Source organism: Oncorhynchus mykiss, chromosome 21 (genome assembly GCF_057628025.1).
Source record: "Oncorhynchus mykiss isolate SJ-2025 chromosome 21, ASM5762802v1, whole genome shotgun sequence".
Taxonomy (NCBI): Eukaryota; Metazoa; Chordata; class Actinopteri; order Salmoniformes; family Salmonidae; genus Oncorhynchus; species Oncorhynchus mykiss.
This window is the reverse complement of record NC_143042.1, coordinates 14359697-14382159: the sequence shown is the minus strand read 5'-3', so window position 1 is coordinate 14382159 and position 22463 is coordinate 14359697. Positions and strand designations below refer to the sequence as shown.

The 22463-nt window shown below is 41.2% G+C and overlaps 1 protein-coding gene and 1 long non-coding RNA gene across 2 annotated transcripts in view; one reads left to right on the top strand and one right to left on the bottom strand.

Annotated features, from left to right (window-relative positions):
* LOC149972998 (uncharacterized) overlaps window positions 1–21275 on the top strand; it is a 34778-nt gene extending 13503 nt beyond the window's left edge. The window contains exon 4 of the long non-coding RNA XR_016490199.1: window positions 18690–21275. This is a non-coding gene — a long non-coding RNA (uncharacterized LOC149972998). The remainder of the gene's footprint in view (window positions 1–18689) is intronic.
* Window positions 480–8790, bottom strand: LOC110500071 (fibroblast growth factor 4B). The gene is made up of 3 exons (XM_021577217.3): window positions 7976–8790; window positions 7363–7466; window positions 480–4945 (listed from the first exon to the last, which is right to left on the bottom strand). The coding sequence occupies exons 1-3, from the start codon at window positions 8313–8315 to the stop codon at window positions 4766–4768; spliced, it is 624 nt and encodes a 207-aa protein (XP_021432892.2). The 5' UTR covers window positions 8316–8790; the 3' UTR covers window positions 480–4765.
* Window positions 21276–22463: the final 1188 nt, after the last annotated feature.

The window sequence follows — 22463 nt, the reverse complement described above, 5'->3', positions numbered from 1 at the left end:
CTGTTTCTATGTTTTATGTACTTGGTCTTGTTAAGCACCTGACTAAATGAAATCCCCTGGTGGGACGTGGATCTAGTTGATCTAGTTGATCTAGTTGGAAGTTGATCTAATCTAATCTTCAGACATGATGGTTTCATGTTAGACACTTTTCCAAGCAAGAACTACTGCAGATGTGCCTTTGTTGTTGGTGCTTCAACATAAGAAGTGTCAACATTCTTTAAGGGGGTTCAAGGGTCACATTTTGCAGAGCAGTGCCCCCGAACCTTAAAATAGTAGATCACCTTAAGTATTGCAATAGGCTGCAGAGGGCACAGTGCACTGGTCAGTGTGCATTACACACTATATGTTTGGTAAGTCACTCATCTTTGTGAGTGAGGTGTAGGAGGAAATCAAGTTGTGTACAAGTGTACATGATTCTCTGTCACATTTAACAAACCCATACAGCCACGGGCTCAATAAGAAACCAAGAAAACAACAAGTATAAAACAAACATTTATTGGTATCTCAGGAATACAGTAGAATGCTGTGCACAGCACATACGTACAAAAATAAAAGGAAAAACATTTTCAATATATTAGTTTTCTTACGTAGCCTCATCAGTTTTTCAGAAATAAATGATTGCAGAAGTCTACTATTTTACAATCGTCATAACAAATTAAAACTAAGGCAGAAGGTGAGGTATATGTTAACAGAGAGAAGGGGCATAGGTGGAAGCTCACTCCCCTTAGTGCAGGGGTACAAAACCAAGAGAAAGAACGTTTTCCCGAAACACACAAGGGAAACACATGCAGACACACTCCCAATCAAGCATGATAACAGGATGCCTTCTCTGCTGAAGTTCATTGACACATTTCACAAATCATTTTCAAAAAGAACTAGAATTTATTGTGGTCGTATGTTTTGGTCAAGTCTGATAGGGAACAGAATATGAACCTGTAATCTTTAGGCTTCCAGCTTTTAGTTGCCTCACTATCCCGTTACCATGCTCAGACATAGGAAAGACACCATTTTATAAGCTACTTTGAAGATGGCAAACCTTCACTTTCCACAAGCAGCACTACTTTCAATATTTTCAAGATCTCTGATAAGGTGCACCTTTGACATCTTGTTGACTTTGAGGGAGGGTGTGCAAGACTCACACACACACACACACACACACACACACACACACACACACACACACACACGCACACACACACAGACACAGACACACACACACACACAGACACACACACACTTCACACACACTTCACACCCTGGTATGTTGACATGAGGATTAAGCTGTTCAAATGAACTCACATTGAACTTATTAAAAAGATATTTGACTCACTTTTATCAGAACAATGTATCTGATTAATTTTTCCATTTACCAATGTCAATAACTATCCCAGAATGTTTTCATGTAATACCACATGCAGTCACAACGGCAATACGTCTTAAGTCTGATCTCTGAGACCACTCTTTAACCAATAGACAAACAATAGGATTTACTTCCAGTACATATATTCTCATTACAACAAGTAAGGAAAAGGAGATTTGATCCAGGCCACTATACCATGTGACAGATTCATTGTATGCCCATAACAATCCAGCCTAAAAAAAGTAAATTCCTGTTGCACACCACTAGTAAGTGTACAGGTAGGTGCTGCCCTTTAGAGAAAGCTTCCATCACTCCTGAAAATAACATCAACGGACTCTTGTAAACTGTGGAAATTGTTTAACATTTATGCTGCAATATGGAACTCCCTTGCAATACTCCAATGTGCCACTAAAATCTTTAAATAACCGTTCCAAGACCTCTCGGTTAATATTGCGAAAGTGTAAGGGAAGGGTTGTTTTAGATAGGATTGGAAGCTCTTGTCCACAGTCTTTTGACATCAGAGCCTTGGTTCTCAGGCAGAGCCAGGTGATTCCTGAAGAGCAGTTGGTTGGTTGACGTCACAGTGGCCCACAAGGCCTGCTGTAGAGACAGAGAACTGGGAGGATAGAGACTTGCAGTGACTTTGCTCTTTGTCTCAAGTACTGCATCAAGTCTGCAGAGGTCCCCTCCCTGGAAGTTTTTGGATGTAGGCTACGCACAAGTGTGTGAGGGAAGGGGTGTGAGAGGAACAAAAAATGAAATCTGCATTCACATTAATGCAGGGTAGACGCATCAAACCAAGTGTTTGAACTTCGGCAAGAGAAATTAAAGACGTAACTCAAATAACTGTAGATCTCAGACACATGCATTCTCAGCCAGGCAATCAGATATGAAAAGTGACAATGACAGTTATTTTTTTTTAAAGCTACAGTCTATGATTTGAAAAACAAAATGCTGTCTAGCAATTAGTTTTTATAGTTTTAACCTATTTTTAACCCACAGTGTTTGTTTACAATTACATTGTTCACAAACAGTGGAATAAACCAAGCTTATATTTTGGGTTCTGATGGGGTAAGACTGTTTAACTAAGGTCATGAGGCATTTCTAAGTTATATTCTTTAAGAATAAATGGCTATAAAGGCTCATTACATTACACTTAAAGTCCAAAAATGGATGCACCAATCACAGACTGTAGCTTTAAAGCCACGCATATAAGAGCAATTAAGGACAAGATGGAAGTCTTGGAGGCCACTGATGGTCTTTCTATGGAGACCATTCAAATAGTGCATGAAGAATTCCATAAATAAATAATCAACCCAGCACAGCCCTGTTTGTCCCTTTAAAACCAATCAACTAGCTTTACATCAAATTCATTGCAAATTAATCAAATAGAGAGATAACACTATCAAATAGAGACAAACATTGATTTGATGGGAGTGGGGGGAAAGGGGGGGGTGACTCAAATAGCAGACCCCCCTGGACACAGAGTCAGGGTCAACACTGGTCCATGACTCGGACTGTGAACTAAAAAAAGGACTAAAGCAGGAGAAGAAGCTCCTGGGTTACTGCTGGAATCCCAAGGTCCCTCCAGCCCCATGGGTTTTCACAGGGGTATCTGACGACCGGGGTGGTACTGGTTAAAGGGGAGTATGTGGGGAGCAGCCAGTCCTCCTGGATGAGACACATTCTTGCAGGGGATTCAACAAACAGCGACAGCAGGCCGCATCCCATAAGTCTTTTCTAGGCTAAAATAGTCCTGCTCCTCCTCGGCTCCACCAAAGAGAACATTCCCAGAGGGTGACTTGGGGTGGGCAGAGTGAGAAGCCTCAGTTTTCAAGTAACCAGCAGCAGAGGAAAGAACACTATTAACTATGAGGCACTGCACTGTCCTTCAGTCCAGTGCTGCACAATGACTCCAGGAACTGAGCCTCCCGTAATTACATTTAAAACCATCAAACTACCGCTTCCAACAACTTTCTGCCACTGCAGTGCTGCTGCAGAGCACACTGATCTGGGAGGGGTCTATGGGATTTCACCAAACACACTTAAACAACTAAATAAATAATCATGTATGGGAACGATTCTCAACAACAAAAAATACATCAGGCACCATCATGGATGGTCACTGTGCAACCTGAACTACGCAACTTGTTCCTGGTTCTTTTTTCTGATTCACATTTGTCAATATTTACATCATTTTTCATTGGTTTAATAGACATCTTTATGTATGGCGATGCACAAAAGCTTGCAATTTTACATTTCACACACTCACCCAAAGCCAAACGCTAAAGCTTTTGGGTATGTCAGCAGTGTCCCAGTTTGTGAGCAGATACATGTTTTATTGTGCGTTCTTATGCCAGCCCCTTTTTCAGTTCATTTCAAGCCATGATGCAAAGGAGCTCTGATACAAAGGAGGTTTGAATCCAGTCTGTAACACATAACTGCCCCACCATGTTTAAATGACCTTGTGGAGAGACTAGAGTCTCACATGGCGGTTAAACTTCTACTGTGGGGGGCCAACTGAGTTTCTCTACCTCCCCACACTCATGGAAGTTCTCCTCTAGTCTTCTCTCTGTGTACCAGAGTGTATATTACTTAATCAATCTAATTACAGAAAAAGAAAATAAACCAGAGATAGACCTGCCCCCCTGAGGCCCTCCTCGGAGTGTCAGCCCTATTTCTGACTACAGCGGGTGTCTCTTACATGCAAGTTTAAGAGGGCCACAAGTGGGAACACCAAGGCACCTTCACATCGTTCAGCAAGGGAAGTGCATTTAAGTAGTCTCGTTCTCAATCCCCCTTTTTGCTAAAAAACAGCAATCTTGAACACAGGGGAGTGAACCAGCAAGTGCTCAAAGGTCTCAGAGAAAGGATAGACTAAACAGGTATTACTTTGAGCATACAGTAACTCCATGCATCTCTTTATCCAGTCAAGTGGTTCTTTGAGGTAATAAAAAGTATCCATTTCACTCCTAAAAGCTAAGGATATTAGTCATCCACCCCAAAGACAGGGTGAAGCTGCCCCAGTATCTGTGAGTTAGAGAACGCCCAGGAAGCTCTGATTCAAGCTCCCATTCGACAGCTATGCAAGCGTTATAATGTCAAAATCCGTTTGTTATGGAGTTTGGCTAAGCAATTATCTTGATTTACTCCCGTTACGACCGGTATGTACTTCCAGAAAAGGTGTAAATACACTCCTCAATCGATAATGATAAGCAGCAAATAATGGCATATACATAAGTTCTAATACAAAGGTAGCTATCCAAATATACATATATAAAGATAATAAATACTTGTGTAGTTTTTTGCAGTCCTTTTGTAATGGTATATATTTATATTGTATAATTCTATATTACCTTGGAGAACCTCCACATGTGCAAATTAGTGAGTTATTGCCAGCTTTGATCATGATAATCGGGGGAGGAAGTGTGTGACAGTCATGGCGGTGGTGGCCTTGTTGCCTCTCTTTGCGCGGCCATGTTTGCTGAGGGCGATGTAGGAGCCCTTGTAAACCGAAGACTCATAGGCATTGTAGTTGTTTGGCAGCAAGGTCTCCTTGAACTTGCACTCATCCCGGAAGAATTTCTAAAAATGGCAAATGGAGAGACAAGGTCAACAAAAAGCTTTTAGCATAAAAACATTTGGAAAAAAATGCCTGGAATTTCAGCCTGTTACGGTGGGATGGAGTTTTTGGCCCACAGCATGACATCATAATTTGATCTGGTTATTCTGACCAATGACTGGTCATCTTTTATTTGCATATGTATCCTCCTACTGTGAAGGGGTAAGCGGGTTAGGCTCTATAGTCTAGACGATTCTATCCACCTATCGTGGTTGTGTATGTAAATATATGTACATTTGTATCAACCCGCATACATGATCAGACATCATTTCAATGGCAAAAGGAGGTGCAGTGAAATCAATTACAAAAATACATTTGGAGTTATTTTCCATGAAATGGACATACAGTGATGATTAAAAATGTTAATTAAAAAGACTGCATGCTGGCTTTAAATTACCACTTCAAACTTCTAAAACCACATGCTCTAAATTTATGTTGTAACGCAGTCATTCATATTCAATAATTTCCAAGTTCTATAGTAATCATTTTTTAGATAATTTTTCATGATTCAAGTATTGGGTTTTCTGCCGATCTAACATAAACATATAGACAATAAACAATTTAAAAAGTAATCCAAATACAGAGGAAACAGAGGACTGGACTAAACGTGGTTAAAAAGAGTTCTGACACTCCTTGTTCATCAACGTCACGATGAATCATTGCCTGCTGATTTACAGTGTCTTGTCAAGCTGAACACATTAAATACATTTCAGCAAATTGTAGATCTCCTCCACGGCAATAGATTTGGATGTTTACTGCAGCTAAACACTACTCTGGTCAGTCCCAGTTTATCAACCCAGAGGCCCAACATCGCGAGACTTCCGAAAACACTTGAGAAGTCAATGAGGGAAGTGAAAAAAAGTCTTCCTTAATTGTTAATTTTCTCGAAATCTAAAGGCACAACCTAGATTGACACTTACATGTTTTAATTTTCGTCAAAAACAACTTTATATCAAAGGAGTGCCTTTTATTAGTGGCCTGCACATGCGCAGTTCGGCGCCAAACGACCATTGTACCGATGACGCGTTTCTGCGCATGAGTTTAGCTAGCCAACGTTGCCATGACATCACCTACAAGCGAGATAGGGGATTTCTATTGGAGATGCAGTTTCTACATACTGTACAACTTAAAATAATAGCCAGAGCGGTTTATTTGCTTCAGTCACCAAACGCAACTGGCGCTTACATTATAACACTTGCAGATCTGTCTAATGGGAGTTTGAATTGGAGGCTTCCATTTGAGCAAGGCATCTATTGCTCAAAAACATGTTGAAAAGACTACCACACTTTGTGACCAGTATGACCAGTATAAACATTTTAATAACACATCCACTGCAGATCAGACTTGCAATGACTAGGCTCCCTATCACACACCGCAATTTCAGCTTCAGCATCATTCTCTCACTCTTTGTATCCACTGTAATTGAGGCGACCATGTCAAACCACACTGCAGTCTCATCCATGGCAATAATGTTGCTCTCCTGTACCTTATTGCGCAATCTTTACCATATGCACTGAAGTTCACGTGTAAACAATGCATTTAGACCGATCGTTTATTCGAAACAGGCGTTTATTTGCTGAAATGTGTGACGATGCCCGGCTATTAAAAGGAACAGGCGGCTATTTGAGACTGCATTTTATTGAAGTTTTATTGTATCTTCATACTAAAACATATTTGACTGCAAGCCAAAAGCAGGGTGCAGTTTTATAGGCTAAAATGTCAGAGCCAAATGTTTGCCAATTCAGACCAATTTACAGCAGTACGCCAACACTTAGACGTGCAATATGGTGCAATATTTTAATTCAACATTGGGCCATAAAATCAATCTTAATATAATCAATGCTAAAGCACCTTCTCTTTAGATTAGTATTCCTACCTTGAACATTGATTGATTCCTTCAATAAATAGCTTCAGACATTCAACTCTCAGAAAAGCAATCAGATGATTGATAGAATATTAGGCTAGCGAGTTCAATAGGCATCGTTTATATCGTCTTATTCAACAGATCATATTTCAGTAAGCATTACATTTTTGTTATCCTTTACAAACACCCTTTCCATTATGCTTTCCATTATGCTACACAAGCTACAGAAAGACCATGCTGAAACAAGTTATAACCTGGGAAATTGGAAATTATTAATCATTTACAATGGAATCATTCCGTGCCTCCTGAACGCTCCCATCAGTGAGGTAATATTTGATTCACAGAGAACAAAATAATGCAAAGGGTCTACTTAACAAAACAAATTCTTAAAAATATATAATTGGTAATACCATATGAACAAAGAAGTTAGCTAATCTCAAACACATTGCGTTTTTCTCCATCTCTCTTAGAAATAGCATGCCAGCAAAAGAGGGAAATACAATTGCGCACACCTACCGTTCCATACAACCTTCCTCTGCTGTTCATTGCGACAAACAGCTCACTTCTCACCCCATACATACTTATCACTCCTCTCTCCACCGTAGAGATCTCTATTAGACCTAGTCAAACAAAGCATGGTGTTATACAGAGGAACCTTGTCAAATTGACAGTCCATCAATGCGTTTGACTATGGGGGAACAAAGACGTGCATGATGCAGCGGTGGGTGTAACCTTGTAGGTGGCTACTCTGCATGCATCGTCTTTGTTCTGTATCATTTGGGGAGCAATGCTGTTCATTTCCTATTGCCCAAATTAATATCTATCATAACTGCACTTTCTGGCGTGCATGGCAATCCTTTTCTGGGCCACAGAAGGAGCCAGTGTAAAAATAAGTTGGCGTCTATATTGGTCCAAGCATTCATGTCATGTTTTGGCCTGGAAAGATATTTAGCACTGAATGATACAAGGTTTTTTAATAGATTTGTCTTTGCTTTGAGAGACATTCAATGTTGCCGAACCCAATGATTAAATATCATGCAAGACCGACAAGGAGCTCTCAAGTCGCCTTTACTTGGGACCGCTCATATTATACGTTCTCTATGGAATTACATTTCAGGATGCGACTCACTGTACTGGTTCTCATTATGTACACCGTTTATCCTGCCGTCAGGGAGGATCTGCAGGTGAAATCCAATGCCCACGTTGCAGTAAAGTCGCCGCACTCTCTTGATGCCCATCAAATAGTCACTCTCCCAGTTCATGTCCGATTTCGCCCCAGAGATTCCCAGAACAGAGCGGGAAAAGAGGGTCTCCCACCTTTGCTCCAATAAAGTTGCATTAGTCCTGCTTGGAATCGGATATGATGACACAATCCCCAATAGAGACCCCAAGAGAACAATTGCAGTCAACGTCCAGTGCGTGCTGGCCTCGTTGCACATACCGATGAAGAACCTTTGCACAATGGCCATCCAGTTTACCTTCGGGGCACGTGGTCAAAGTTAATGGCCCTAAAAATACCTGTCTTCTTGTTTTTCTTCCTTCGGCATGGTGGTAAAGGCTTATTTTTGGAAGGCAGATAAGGTCTTCTGGCATGAAATGACAGCCCGAAAGAGGAGTAGAAAAGGGAGAGAGCGTGACAGAGCTTGAGGTGGTGGTGATGATCATCTTTTGCAGCTCCGCGCCTCTCTCGATAGGCAACGCTGGCGCCTCTCTCGATAGGCAACGCTGGCTGTGGAGAATACCACTCACCAAAAACCTATGTCACCTTGCCAGGCACTCGTATCCTTATATGACATCACTCTGACTTCATTGCTGCCCGTCAAAGTGAGGGAGGGGAGAGAGAGAGGAAGAAAAAGTTGCAAACCAGCAAGTGTATGCAGCAAGCGCTGAGCTGCAAGTCTGATGAGAGTATGTATGTGCAGCCGCTGTCAACTCACATGTGAGATGGGGCAGGGGGAGAGGAGTTTCATTGGGTAGAGTTGAGCAATCATGGGATGCGATGGGGTACTTTGACCGAGCCCAAATTGGGACGTTGGTCATATGTCTGACAGGCTGCTTCCTTATTTAGAATGAAGGTGTAAAAACAGTCCAGTAGTCACCGGAGAGCAATGGCAATCCTGTCCGCCACTTCCTTCGCTGTTTGTTCAGGAAGTTTACACAACAACACATTTCGGAATTCCTGGAAAGATTTCTGTGTATTATAGAGAGAATGCACAAATTAAAAAAGGAAAACCAATATTAACATGTCACAGGAATGTGAGTGATCTTTCCGTCTACGGGTTCCTTTACCCCCCAACCTTCAGGAAAACGCGGCGTTATTGTCAGCCTTGAACAGACTACATAACGCATACGCCGCGGGGAATGCCTATACGTCAGAGAGTACCATGATACGTGGTTCCCCAGGTGCTTAGGGTGCCAAGGAGCACAAGTCAAGTCATACCTTGGCAACCACAAAGAGGGGCGCTGTTGCTGATACACAAACAACAGTTATATGAAATCATTGCTTTGCTTTGGTAAAATTCTCAATTTGAAAAGACAAAGCATTTTGTCTGCTACATCACATTTTTTATATCTATACATTTCTTAAAATCAGAGTGTAGGCCAGTTTCCATGATAAATACAATTTTAGCCTTTAACATTGTATTAACATGTTATTATATAGCAAAGATTGCATTAAAAATATGACTACAGGAATGGAGTTGCAGCCTGATTTTTATTCTTCCAGAAGTGGATATGGCCTGTTCTTCCATTTGTGTAAAATCATAAAACACTCCATTACTATACAATAAGCAATGACTGTTGTAAATGTTTTAACTTCCAAAAATGATTTCTATAGAAATTCTAATTGGGACAGTTATATTTTGGGACAGCAATATTTTTCACAATTATACAGTTTAAGTGATCTACAGTTCAAGTGAAAGGGGAACAGTAGAATAGACAAGCATGGCAGAGAGGCCAACAAACAGTTACAGAGGCCAACAAACAGTTACAGAGGCCGACAAAACCGTTACAGAGGCCAACAAACAGTTACAGAGGCCAACAAACAGTTACAGAGGCTAACAAACAGTTACAGAGGCCTATAAAACCGTTACAGAGGCCTACAAAACCGTTACAGAGGCCAACAAACCGTTACAGAGGCCAACAAACAATTACAGAGGCCAACAAACAGTTACAGAGACTAATAAACAGTTACAGAGGCCAAGAAACAGTTACAGAGACTAATAAACAGTTAGAGGACAACAAACCGTTAGGGGCCAACAAACAGTTACAGAGGCCAACAAACAGTTACAGAGGCCAACAAACTGTTACAGAGGCCAACAAACAGTTACAGAGGCCAACAAACCGTTACAGAGGCCAACAAACCGTTACAGAGGCCAACAAACCGTTACAGAGGCCAACAAACAATTACAGAGGCCAACAAACAGTTACAGAGACTAATAAACAGTTACAGAGGCCAAAAAACAGTTACAGAGGCTAACAAACAGTTACAGAGGCCTATAAAACCGTTACAGAGGCCTACAAAACCGTTACAGAGGCCAACAAACCGTTACAGAGGCCAACAAACAATTACAGAGGCCAACAAACAGTTACAGAGACTAATAAACAGTTACAGAGGCCAACAAACAGTTAGAGACTAATAAACAGTTGAGGCCAACAAACAGTTACAGAGGCCAACAGTCAATTACAGAGGCCAACAAACAGTTACAGAGGCCAAGAAACAGTTACAGAGACTAATAAACAGTTAGAGGACAACAAACCGTTAGGGGCCAACAAACAGTTACAGAGGCCAACAAACAGTTACAGAGGCCAACAAACTGTTACAGAGGCCAACAAACAGTTACAGAGGCCAACAAACTGTTACAGAGGCCAACAAACCGTTACAGAGGCCAACAAACCGTTACAGAGGCCAACAAACCGTTACAGAGGCCAACAAACAATTACAGAGGCCAACAAACAGTTACAGAGACTAATAAACAGTTACAGAGGCCAACAAACAGTTAGAGACTAATAAACAGTTGAGGCCAACAAACAGTTACAGAGGCCAACAGTCAATTACAGAGGCCAACAAACAGTTACAGAGGCCAAGAAACAGTTACAGAGACTAATAAACAGTTACAGAGACTAATAAACAGTTAGAGGACAACAAACCGTTAGAGGCCAACAAACAGTTACAGAGGCCAACAAACAGTTACAGAGGCCAACAAACCGTTAGAGGCCGACAAACAGTTACAGAGGCCGACAAACCGTTACAGAGGCCGACAAACCGTTACAGAGGCCAACAGTCAGTTACAGAGGCCGACAAACAATTACAGAGGCCAACAAACAGTTACAGAGGACAATAAACAGTTACAGAGGACAATAAACAGTTACAGAGGACAATAAACAGTTACAGAGCCCAACAAACAGTTGCAGAGGCTAACAAAACAGTTACAGTGACCAATAAACCATTACAGAGGCCAACAAACAGTTACAGAGTCCAACAAACCGTTACAGAGGCCAGTAAACCGTTACAGAGGCCAACAAACCGTTACAGGGGCCAACAAACCGTTACAGGGGCCAACAAACAGTTACAGAGACTAATAAACAGTTACAGAGACTAATAAACAGTTACAGAGGCCAACAAACAGTTACAGAGGCCAACAAACAGTTACAGAGACTAATAAACAGTTACAGAGACTAATAAACAGAGGCCAACAAACAGTTACAGAGGCCAACAAACAGTTACAGAGGTCAACAAACCGTTACAGAGGCCAACAAACAGTTACAGAGACTAATAAACAGTTAGAGACTAATAAACAGTTACAGAGACTAATAAACAGTCTGTTTACTTCCTGCTGATCGGGGTACTGTCCATGGTCCTTAATGTTTGAGCATTGTCTGTTCTGTTAACTTCGTGCTGATTAGGGATCTGTCCATGGTGCTGAATGTTTGTGCGCCGTGGTATTAGGGGGTATTAATATGCAGTGATGCATCACCTAGCCACACTAGCTTTGTCCAGAGTGGCTCGTCATGTGGTTGCTAGCAAGCTAGGTAGTGCTCAGTATCAACAGCCAATCCAGTAGGGGCTTGAAGCTATAGTGAGCTTCGATTGGTCAATAGCCCCGCATTATTGCTGAGTACTTGCATGAAGTTCAGCTTTCCCAAACTTAGGTCCCACTATGGTCACACTCTCTTGCCCATGCTCGCATCGCCCAACGGTCCCCCGCCCACTTCGCTTCTCATCGCTTTTCTTTCATTGAAAATGAATGGCTTCCATTGTTTCATCGCCCCACATCGTCTTCATTTAACACGGGCTGTTAGTGCACAACAATGGTCATCACTATCTGGCCTAACCCTAAGCTAATTTTTTACCCATTCATTTTAACGATATAGCCAATTTTGACTTTGCAGCTTGGCCATAGTGGGAACCCACAACAATGGATTCCTGCAAGCTAGTTAGATGTCTTCATTGTACTTGCTTCTACAATTTAAGTTACAACATCAGTAAACCCTGCTGAAAAGCACATTTATTGTATGCCTACAGCGTTTAACTGGCTGGGCAAGCAGAAAGTCCTGCAAACAGCATCTGAATAGGCAAAAGGAAGATGTCATTGACAAAGTAAACCTTAAATCAATTTTGGGAAAGCTATGTTAATGAGAACCATCCTGAGGCCCTGACATTGACACTGCTGAGCTCTGAGACACAGACATGGACCATAGAGAGCTTTCAATAGCCTGATTAAAGTGCAGCTAAAACTGCTGAGTGTAATGACAGCCTAACAGATAGTGATTCTAGGGTAGACCTTGCTATACCACCACCATCATCAGCAGCTTACCACCATATGTCCAGTCCTGACAATACATGATAATGTATATGCATAATATTGGCCATCACATCTGTATGGTTTGTACAAAAAAAATCTGTTATTGTTTTTATCTGTTTTTGTCCAGAATTTCCATATCAAGTACATCTCTACTGACAAAATTTAGGGATTTCATTAGCAGAAATTCAAGAGATCCACTGGCAAATTTGAAGTGCACACCAGTTATGGGTTGTTTAATGGTATTCACTCTTTGGGACATCCTAAAAATAATGTTCTGGAACAAAGTTAATATTTCAAATTCTTAGGGGGGTTGCCCAATGGCCAAGTTAATCTTGTTAATCATATTAACGACCCCTAGGCACCTCTGCATTTTGAATAGTGACAATTCTTTCAAAGCCCCAATGCAGACCATGAGGAGATGATGCACGGGAGGAAAATTAATGGGCATCAGCCAAGAACATTGCAATTTCCTAGAGCATGTTCTGACATTCTTTCCATTAGCACTTAGAATGGATTATATCACACAGCGAGATTAAAAGACAACACGATGCATGAATCCTTTACAGAGACAACTGCACTTGACCCATTAACAGCTGGGTTACTATCCACAGCAATCTGACTAGAAAGATACAATTAAACACAGCTGCCTGCAGCACAAGAAGGAAACAGAAACAGGTCAACAGCAACTGCCGTTGTCGAACAAACTGGGTCTCAAATGTGTTTTTCTTTCATTTATAATAATATACAACCAATTTCAGAAAAACTAAGGATTCCATCGAAAAGATAAATTCTCTACTTTGAGAAGAAGTAACCCCCTCTATGGAGTTCATATCATCGTTTCTCTTCCTCCCTCTCCATCACATTTCTAAGACCTTACAGTTTGATGGATATGTAAAATATCACTGAGTCGGCAGGATTATTCAACACGGAGGGTGAAAGAGATTTACAGTACTATACATGATTGATAAGCAAACTCAGCCTAGGCCTACTACTAATCTGGCACAACGGCACATAATATCAAGATGTGATTTAGACTTGTAAGGTTAACAGCTAGATCAAAATGCATTAATTGACTTGCCTTGATCTCAAACATTAATAGTGTGCGTGTGTGCGCGTGTGTATGGATGTGGAATGCTTATATACAGAACAAAGACACAGGAAGTTACCCGGAGGGAAATGTGCCAGAGAGGTTTCTTTTGTTATTGGCAGGTCAGCTGTCTCCATACCAATTATAGGGTCCTCTATTCAACACACACACACACACACACACACACACACACACACACACACACACACACACACACACACACACACACACACACACAGAATGGGCCGAAGGGTATAGCCATTCATACAGGCTTTGTGTACAAGTGTAAGTAACTGGATATACTGGGATATCAAGCTCTTTCAATTAGGCTTTTATTAACGTGGGGTTAGATGATATTGAAACAACAGCTGGCGAGACCCAATATGCATTGAAAGAGAATTGTTCAAGGATGACATCAGAACCACTAGCATACCCCCAGCAGTGTATTCAACACAGCTATCTTCAAGCAACTAGCCCAACCAGCACTGTTAGTGTAGCCTAAATGATATTGATGCCAACAGCATTCTTTAAACATAGGATACGATGAGAAACATTGTGTTGAAAGTCAATACTGTACTTACAAATTGTTGCACGACTGCATGTCTGTTCATCTATCAACTATCCCTTTCAGTACTAACATTCCTGACCATTTCATTTCAGGAATTGACATCCCAGTGGGCACAGACGTAATTTCAGCGTCTGGTTTTGATTTAGATTTGGTTATGTTGTCAACTAACGAGGGTTCAACGTGAAATGAACAAAATGTGACATGTCGTTTTCCACGTTGATTCAATGCAATAACGTAGATTTTTGTTGTTGTTGAAATTACTTGGAAACAACGTTGATTCAACCTGTTTTTGTCCAGTGGGATGAGAAATTCACATTTGAACTTTGAACCCCAAACTAGCAGTAACTCTGCTGCACGAGCTCATTCAGATCACAAAGTTGAATTTCCATCTTACTGAAAGCAAGCAATAAAACTCACAAAAACAAAGTGGACAAGCATTCACTTCAGTGATATTGTGACAATTAAGAAACCCAGTAATCAATATGGGATAGACTTGAAATGAAAAGCATTGGATTTCATTTGGAATGAATATAGGCCAGTCAAGTCAAAGGGGACTGGATACAACGTGGGGACTGGATACAACGTTGGGGTCTGGGGACTATTTTCTTGCTGATGCAGCTGATCCATAATTCATCAGCAGAAAAAGAAGCAGTATGACTTTGCCATTCGGCCTTTTCTACGACAGCAGGAACTGGCAGTGTTGTATTTATTGATTCATTCGGTTTGATGGAGCATGTGCTTGTACATGCATGATACTATGTTCACATACTTATGCATGCCGCTTACTCAGAAAGGTAACTGATAGCCTAAGTTATGTACTGTGGATAACATGTGCATACATAACATTCTGACAGGAATAAACACGTGAAAGAGTCAGAGGTGTATGGGAGGGATTGGGAGTAAGCTACTGGACAGCAGTGAGCACGCCACACAACACAGTAGCCTACATTCACTAGCCTAACAAAAAAACGAAATACACCACTAAACAGACAGGCTGCCACAGAGGGCCCACTGAACGTAATCAATAATAAAACCCCGGTTCAAATGGCATGCTCAGTGCGACCTTTCGGCAGCATTGAGTTGGGTAAGTGCAGCTCGGCAGACGGGGGAGTGTTCAGAGTGGAGAGCAGTTTGAGGATACAGCCTCTGCAGAGAAAGGAAAAGTGCATCTGGTACACAAGTGTCACTTAAATTCTCAAATGGGCATAAGTGTTTGAGGGGAAATGTACCAGGGCAGAGGTGACCTTTCTGAAGGTCCACAGTCATCGATGACACAGCAGAAATCATTGTCATTTTACTTGAGTCAAAAATACAATTTAAACAGGAACCACTAGCAAACTTCCAGCAAAATGTTCTGGACTGTCTTAGAAGAGGGCTGCAGTCGGAAGGAAATGATACTTCTCCAGTATCTCCTAAGAGGTTTCTCAGTCTATAAATACAATACACCATGTATGACAACATTGTAACCCAATGCTGATAAATTGCCAGCCAAACTCAATTGTGCATTTAAGTCCATTCAATACACATTAAGCAGAATCTGATATGAAGTCTTTAGATACTGTATTTACGCTCATTTCGATCACAAGGTTGCAATTTCAATGGACAAAATGAATTGGAGAATGTTGACCATGGGAGCATTTTCTCCTCATCTGGCTTGAGTGGTGAAAAAGCAATTCCTGTTCGAGCCACATCACTCGTAGGCTAACTCATAGATTGGTTTTCACTCCAAATGACAAGAGGATGCTTCACAACATGGACATTGATTCACCTCGTGAGAGGTGAGGGGAACAGCAATGCCTCTTCAATGAGATGTGATCTAACAGATTAGTAGGCCTTACATGGCAAAATGTTTAACGTGCGTGCTTTCCAATGTGCATGCTCAGCACTACTAACATGTTGGAACCGATGAAAGATTTGTGTGTCATATTCTTCTGCACTGTATATTTTTTAAATAATAATATATAGTTGTTTAAACTAATTATTATTAAGCAACTGGTTCCACAGTTTTTTTTTTTCTTCTCAATTTCAGGGCATTCCAATCTTCCTGCTACACCACTGTGTCTGTGTCAATTTTCAGTTAATCTGACTACTCTCTCATCATTTAGTAGAATCCCCGGTTAGCTTCTTCCTGTGTTCCAAACAGGAACAACGCAACAAATAAAATACATAAATATACATACATAGCACTACATTTACATTATAATTTAGCCATTCAGCAGACACTCCCATCCAGAGCGACCCACAGCTATTGCATTCATCTTAAGATAGCCAGGCGAGACAACCACATATCACAGTTGTATCCAAAACACGTATTACATACATAATACAATACATAATACAAATATGTCTGTGTGTCTCTTCACTGTCCCTGTCGTGCTGTAAGGTGTTCTTCTATATGTTTTTTTTGCCAGCTTGAGTTACCTGTGGTGGCAGAGAGTTCCATGTAGTCATGGCTCTTTTTAGTACTGTGTGTTTCCCAGCCTCTGTTCTGGACCTGGAGACAGTGAAAACACCTCTGGTTGCATGTCTTGTGATGTACCCATGAGTGTCCAAACTGTGTGCCAACTGCTTGAACAGACAGTTCGGTACCTTCAATACATCACACCTCACACAAAGACATTGACATTGATGCAGTCAATCTCTCTTCAACTTTGAGCCAGGAGAGATTGACATGCATGTCATTGACATTCGCCCTCCGTGTACATCTAAGTGCAGTACGGGCTGCTCTGTTTTGTACCAACCGCAATTTGTCTATGTCCTTCCTGACAACACAACTGGACAGTAGTCCAGATGTGATGAAACTAGAGCCTGTAAGACCTGTCTGGTTGACTGAGATATCAAGAAAGCAGAGCAAGGCCTTATCATGGGCAGACCTCTTCCAATTTTAGCACCCATTATCTATATGTTTTGACCATGATATCTTGCTATCTAGGGTAACACCCAGCAGTTTAGTCTCTTCAACTTGCTTAGTAGCCACATTATTCAATAATAGATCCAGATGAGGTTTAAGGTTGAGCGAGTGATTTGTCCCAAAAATGAAGCTTTTAGATTTTAAAATGTTTTATTTTTCATTTTAACCCCTTTTTCTGGCAACCGTGTCAGCGTGTATGCGCCCGGCCTGCCACAGGAGTCGCTAGAGCGCAATGGGACAAGGAAATCCTGGCCGGCCAAACCCTCCCCTAACGATGCTGGGCCAATTGTGCGCCCCCTCATGGGTCTCCCGGTTGCGGCTGGCTGCGACACAACCCGGGATCGAACTCGGATCTGTAGTGATACCACAAGACCGCTACATTACTTGGGAGGCCCGTATACTTTTTGTTTCTGAGATATTTAGCACCAGCCTAATGCTAGTTACCCATTAAAAAACTGACTGTAGCTATGTTAATTATGTTATTATTTATTTTACTGTTGCAGATGACATATATAGTGTTGAGTTGTCAGCGTACAGGGACACACAGGCTTTATTCAAGGTCAGTGGAAGGTCATTAGTAAACACAGAAAACAATAATGGGCCAAGCTGGCTGCCCTGCGGTACACCACACTCAACCGAATTTGCATTAGAAAGGCTTCCATTAAAGAAAACCCTCTGAGTTCTATTGGATAGGTATCTGTCCATCCATGATAAGGCAGAAGATATTAATCCATAACCCCTACGTTTTTTCATTTATACGTTATGCTCAATGATACCAAAGGCTCCACTGAAGTCCCTCCAAAACAGCTCATACAATCTTCTTATTACACATTTCTTTCAGCCAATCATCAGTCATTTGTGTCAGTGCCGAGCATGTTGAGTGGCCTTCCCTATAAGCATGCTAAAAGTTTTATTTTTTTGTCTAATGTTGGTGGGGCATGTTACTCTGTTTTAATGTTACTCCTTAAACACTATGATAAATAAAATCATTTTTCTTGAGTGTACTTTTAACAGAGCTGAAATTTACATTAAAGTGCAATGTGTAGAAATACAGGTGAAATCAGTTATTGACACAGACATGGTGGAGAGCAGAACGATTGGAATGCTGTGAACCAAGAGGTTGGGAGCTCAAATCCTAGGTGAGATAATGTTGAATATTAATTACTGTATCAATTAACATGCACAATGTAATCATGTCAACGTGTTTTAAATATGTAAGTTGAAAACATTGTATGTTAAAAGCACTGTGTGTGATTTTCATATTATGAGACAATTTGAGCAAACACATCATTGTACGTTTTTTCATTTTTTTGCCTTTGTTTTTCTCATGTTGTAGCTAAGTTTGAGCCAACTAAAAATGTTAAATTCAGGTAACACTTTGACCAAAAAGTTGAGTAAACAGAAAAAAAGGCTGTGAAAGCAGTTACTTAATAATATTTAGTTGAAACAGCTAGATTTTTTCTTTTTTTACAGGGTGGCTTAGAATTTAGTTAAGGGTGGAGGACGGAGGGAGTGAGAGAGATCAGAGGAGGTGTCAGCTGCTGAGTCGGCACCCTATTCCCCTGGCTCCTCTTTCCTTACCCCAGGAACCCAACACCGAGCCAGACTCCCCCAGACCTATCCCGGGAATGTAAGGAATTCTGTGACATATTCACTCACCGCTTCGCACGTTCTCACCCACACACAACGTAAACTGTGCCACCGGCTTTGAGCACGGTGTGAGGGTGTGACCACCTAGCCTCTGCAGAGTGATTTGTGATGCCATATGCATCCATAAAGGTAATCATGTTGATGGAGACGCTCAGAGATGGCACATCGCTGTGGGTGTGAGTCATCGATACACCGATTCTGTCATTGCGCCAGCAGACCAAAGTTGACATAATCTCAGTCTATCACGGCCTCTACAGAACAGACAGGATGTCCGCATTCACTGAACTTATCAGACAAAACTGAGGGGATAAATGTAATGAATTTAATAAAGTGGACATTGATCAAGGCCTGCTGAAAATGTCTCAAATGTTCAATAATGCTAATCAGGGCCCGCATCCACAAAGCGTCTCAGAGTAAGAGTGCTGGTATAGGATCAGGTCATCACCTGTCTTTACATTCAGATTTATTGTGATCTAAAAGGCTAAACTGATCCTAAATCAGCACTTCTACACTAAGAGGCATTGTGGATACAGGCCCTGGTCTCGATCTAAATCTAATAGTGTTTTACCATTTTAGTTTTAGTTTCGAAAGTTAATTTATTGGATCAACATCTGTTATTTTTGGTGACATTCTTAAAATTCAGTTCAAGCTCTTGACAGTCCACATATTACAACAAGTAATCAAATTCATACTCCACCTTGTTGTCCAGATAGAACTCATAGAATTTATTTTTATTTTTTAAATGGTAGTAAGCATATTTGTTAGAAAGCACTGTTGGATCACAGTCAAAGGGCAATGCTTGACATTGATGAAAAAGACTTGGGGTAGCACTGCGAAATGAGCTCGCATTCTGGGCTGCGTGAGTCATTGTTGGGAACATCGCCATCTGGTGTGGAACAGGTGGAAAGACAACACACCTTGTCCAACAGATAATAATTCACTGCATTGCAGCATTTCATTGGACCACCACCAGCACACGGCTTGACTGAACATCAACTATCTTTAAAAAAATGTTTTAAAGGACATTAAAAAAAGTATAATTAAGAACTGTACATCTGCATTGTTTTCACAGACAATCTTTCCTTATTTGGAACACGAACATAAGCAGATTAACTTCATCAAGCCAATGCATCATGCATTGTTTTAGTAAGAGGACACTGTGTCAGCCCCTGCATTGCAGGCAGCGAGTCTCAGTGGAATAGAAAACAGGAAAAACTGCCCAGGAGCATCTACAAGAGGGAGCTACATTAGGCCTAAATCTTTCTAATACGGCAGTTTAATTGCTGTAACTGTTGTTCCCTCCCTAAAGAGAACTCATTTGTGTCAGAGGAGTCTCAGAGGAGAGTCTGAGACTAAGTATGACAGGGAGGGTCTGATACAGACAACTGCAGTGAACACACACGCAATACACCTATTGCTACGTAAATCCCAGCCAAACTGTGTTTATAGTCATTTACAGATTTACAGATAGTCATTTGCTGATTTTAACGAGGAGCAAAACATACTTTTTGTATAAAGAATATGAAATCAGTTTGCAAGTAGTATCGTTCACCAGACGGCTTTCTATACAGTAGGAATTAGCCTGGGTGTGGACAAGGTTATTTGGAAAGTAATACAATAGCACTTGAAGGTATGTCATCTTCTCCAGTTAAATGTTCATAATAATTTTACATACGGCTAGTTACATAGTTACATACAGTTGACTCCTACAAAGGAACGCTGGCTATTAAGATATTAAGATGGGATTGTTAGTGCTAGTGTCTATCATCCAGACACTTCCTCTGGGGGAGAAATCGTCCTAATGAGGCTGATGCCCTTCAAGTGCCACGCCAGAGTGTAGAAAACTATGCTGTTTTAAAGATGCTATTTTGAATGGTGTCAGAGTGTAAGACTGGCAGCACTGAATGCTGCGAGGCCCTTCAGATGCTGTTTATATCCCCTGAGTCTGTCAACACTTGTAATCATACTGCAGATGCCTGACCCAGGGCTGACACTGGCAACAACCCCCCACATCCCCTTCCCCAGAACTCAAGTGCCTACATTCCTCCCCAAGAATGATTCAGCATATGAATGATACAACAGAATTGATATTTATTCATATGCACTATTCTGATAGTGCTCCATCATCAAATATAGAACTCTGTATTTTTGCTATATTTTATTTCTGGAGTGTTTGAGGACTGAGTTCTGCGCAAAGGTTACAGAATAATATGCCATTGCTGATGTACTATACAGCTGCAACTGAATTTGGGTGTTTTCAATATACTTCCTGTACAAAACATTTACAATTTGGATACAATGTCTCACCTTGTCGGCTAGGCTATATCACAGATATTTACACACGAGCCCAGCTCAGCTCTGGGACCGGAATATGCCTACCTCACTCAATGAAGCACTAATGAACTTGAATCTGTGGTGAGTCCCTTTGTGATTGTTTTTCTACCGCCTCACATCCCCCCAGCAATTATCATTGTGGCCGCCTGGTGAGTGCACAAATAAAGTAACTGAAAGCAAACACTTATGAAGAGGAGTCTTAGACAATAAACTCCGGAACGCACTGATCGAGTGACTGGTCTGGCCCACTTTGGTCTGCTTGAGGGCTGGAGCGGTGGCTGCTGTGGTCAGAACTGTTTGGTGCCAAAAGACATCAGACCTAAGGCCACTTCTGAGTTACAACAACACCACGCTGACACAACCTCAGTACCGGCGGATATCCGAAACACTTATGATCCAGACAATCCATATTTAGCAGAGGGTTGTGTGTGCATATATACAGCGCCACCTATAGAGTACAAATTACACTATCCGGTCTAGCAGTACTGAGTTAATTGGTAAACAATCAATTAAATTCAACGATTTCAATATTCAATCCAATATATTGGTGTGATTGCTGTGCGATCATCTGGGTTGTGCCTCCGTAAAAACAAATGGTGAAAAACTTTGGACAAGCATCCTTATGCAAATTATTTAACGAAACTTAACTTTAAAAAGTAGAAATGCCTTAAACTTGTGGTTTCCAAGGATATTCTTAATGTGAATACTAAAAAATACATGCACTGGATGCATGCAGTGGGTAAACGCGGGTAATGGAGGAATGTGGAACATAAACGCGGGTAGTGGATGCATGCGGTAGAAGCATCTTCCTGTCGTCTGAGCCTCTATTAAAGGGGACAAGTCAAACAATGAAAATCTGTGTGGTCAGACAGCCAAACCAAACCAATGTAAAATAGGGTTAATTGAGACTGTGACCAGTAACAATATCTAGCAACAGACTCATCCCAAACCATATCAATTGGGTTGAGGTCGGGCAAAAGGGGTCGTATACAGAAAATAGCCCTATTTGGTAAAAGACGATATTATGGCAAGAACAGCTCAAATAAATTGCTGCGGAGAAACCACTAAAGGACACCAATAAGAAGAAGAGACTTGCTTGGGCCAAGAAACACGAGCAATGGACATTAGACAGTTGGAAATCTAATCTTAGGTCTGATGAGTCCAAATTTGAGATTTTTGGTTCCAACCGCTGTGTCTTTGTGAAACGCACAGTAGGTGAACGGATGATCTCCGCATGTATGGTTCCCACCGTGAAGCATGAAG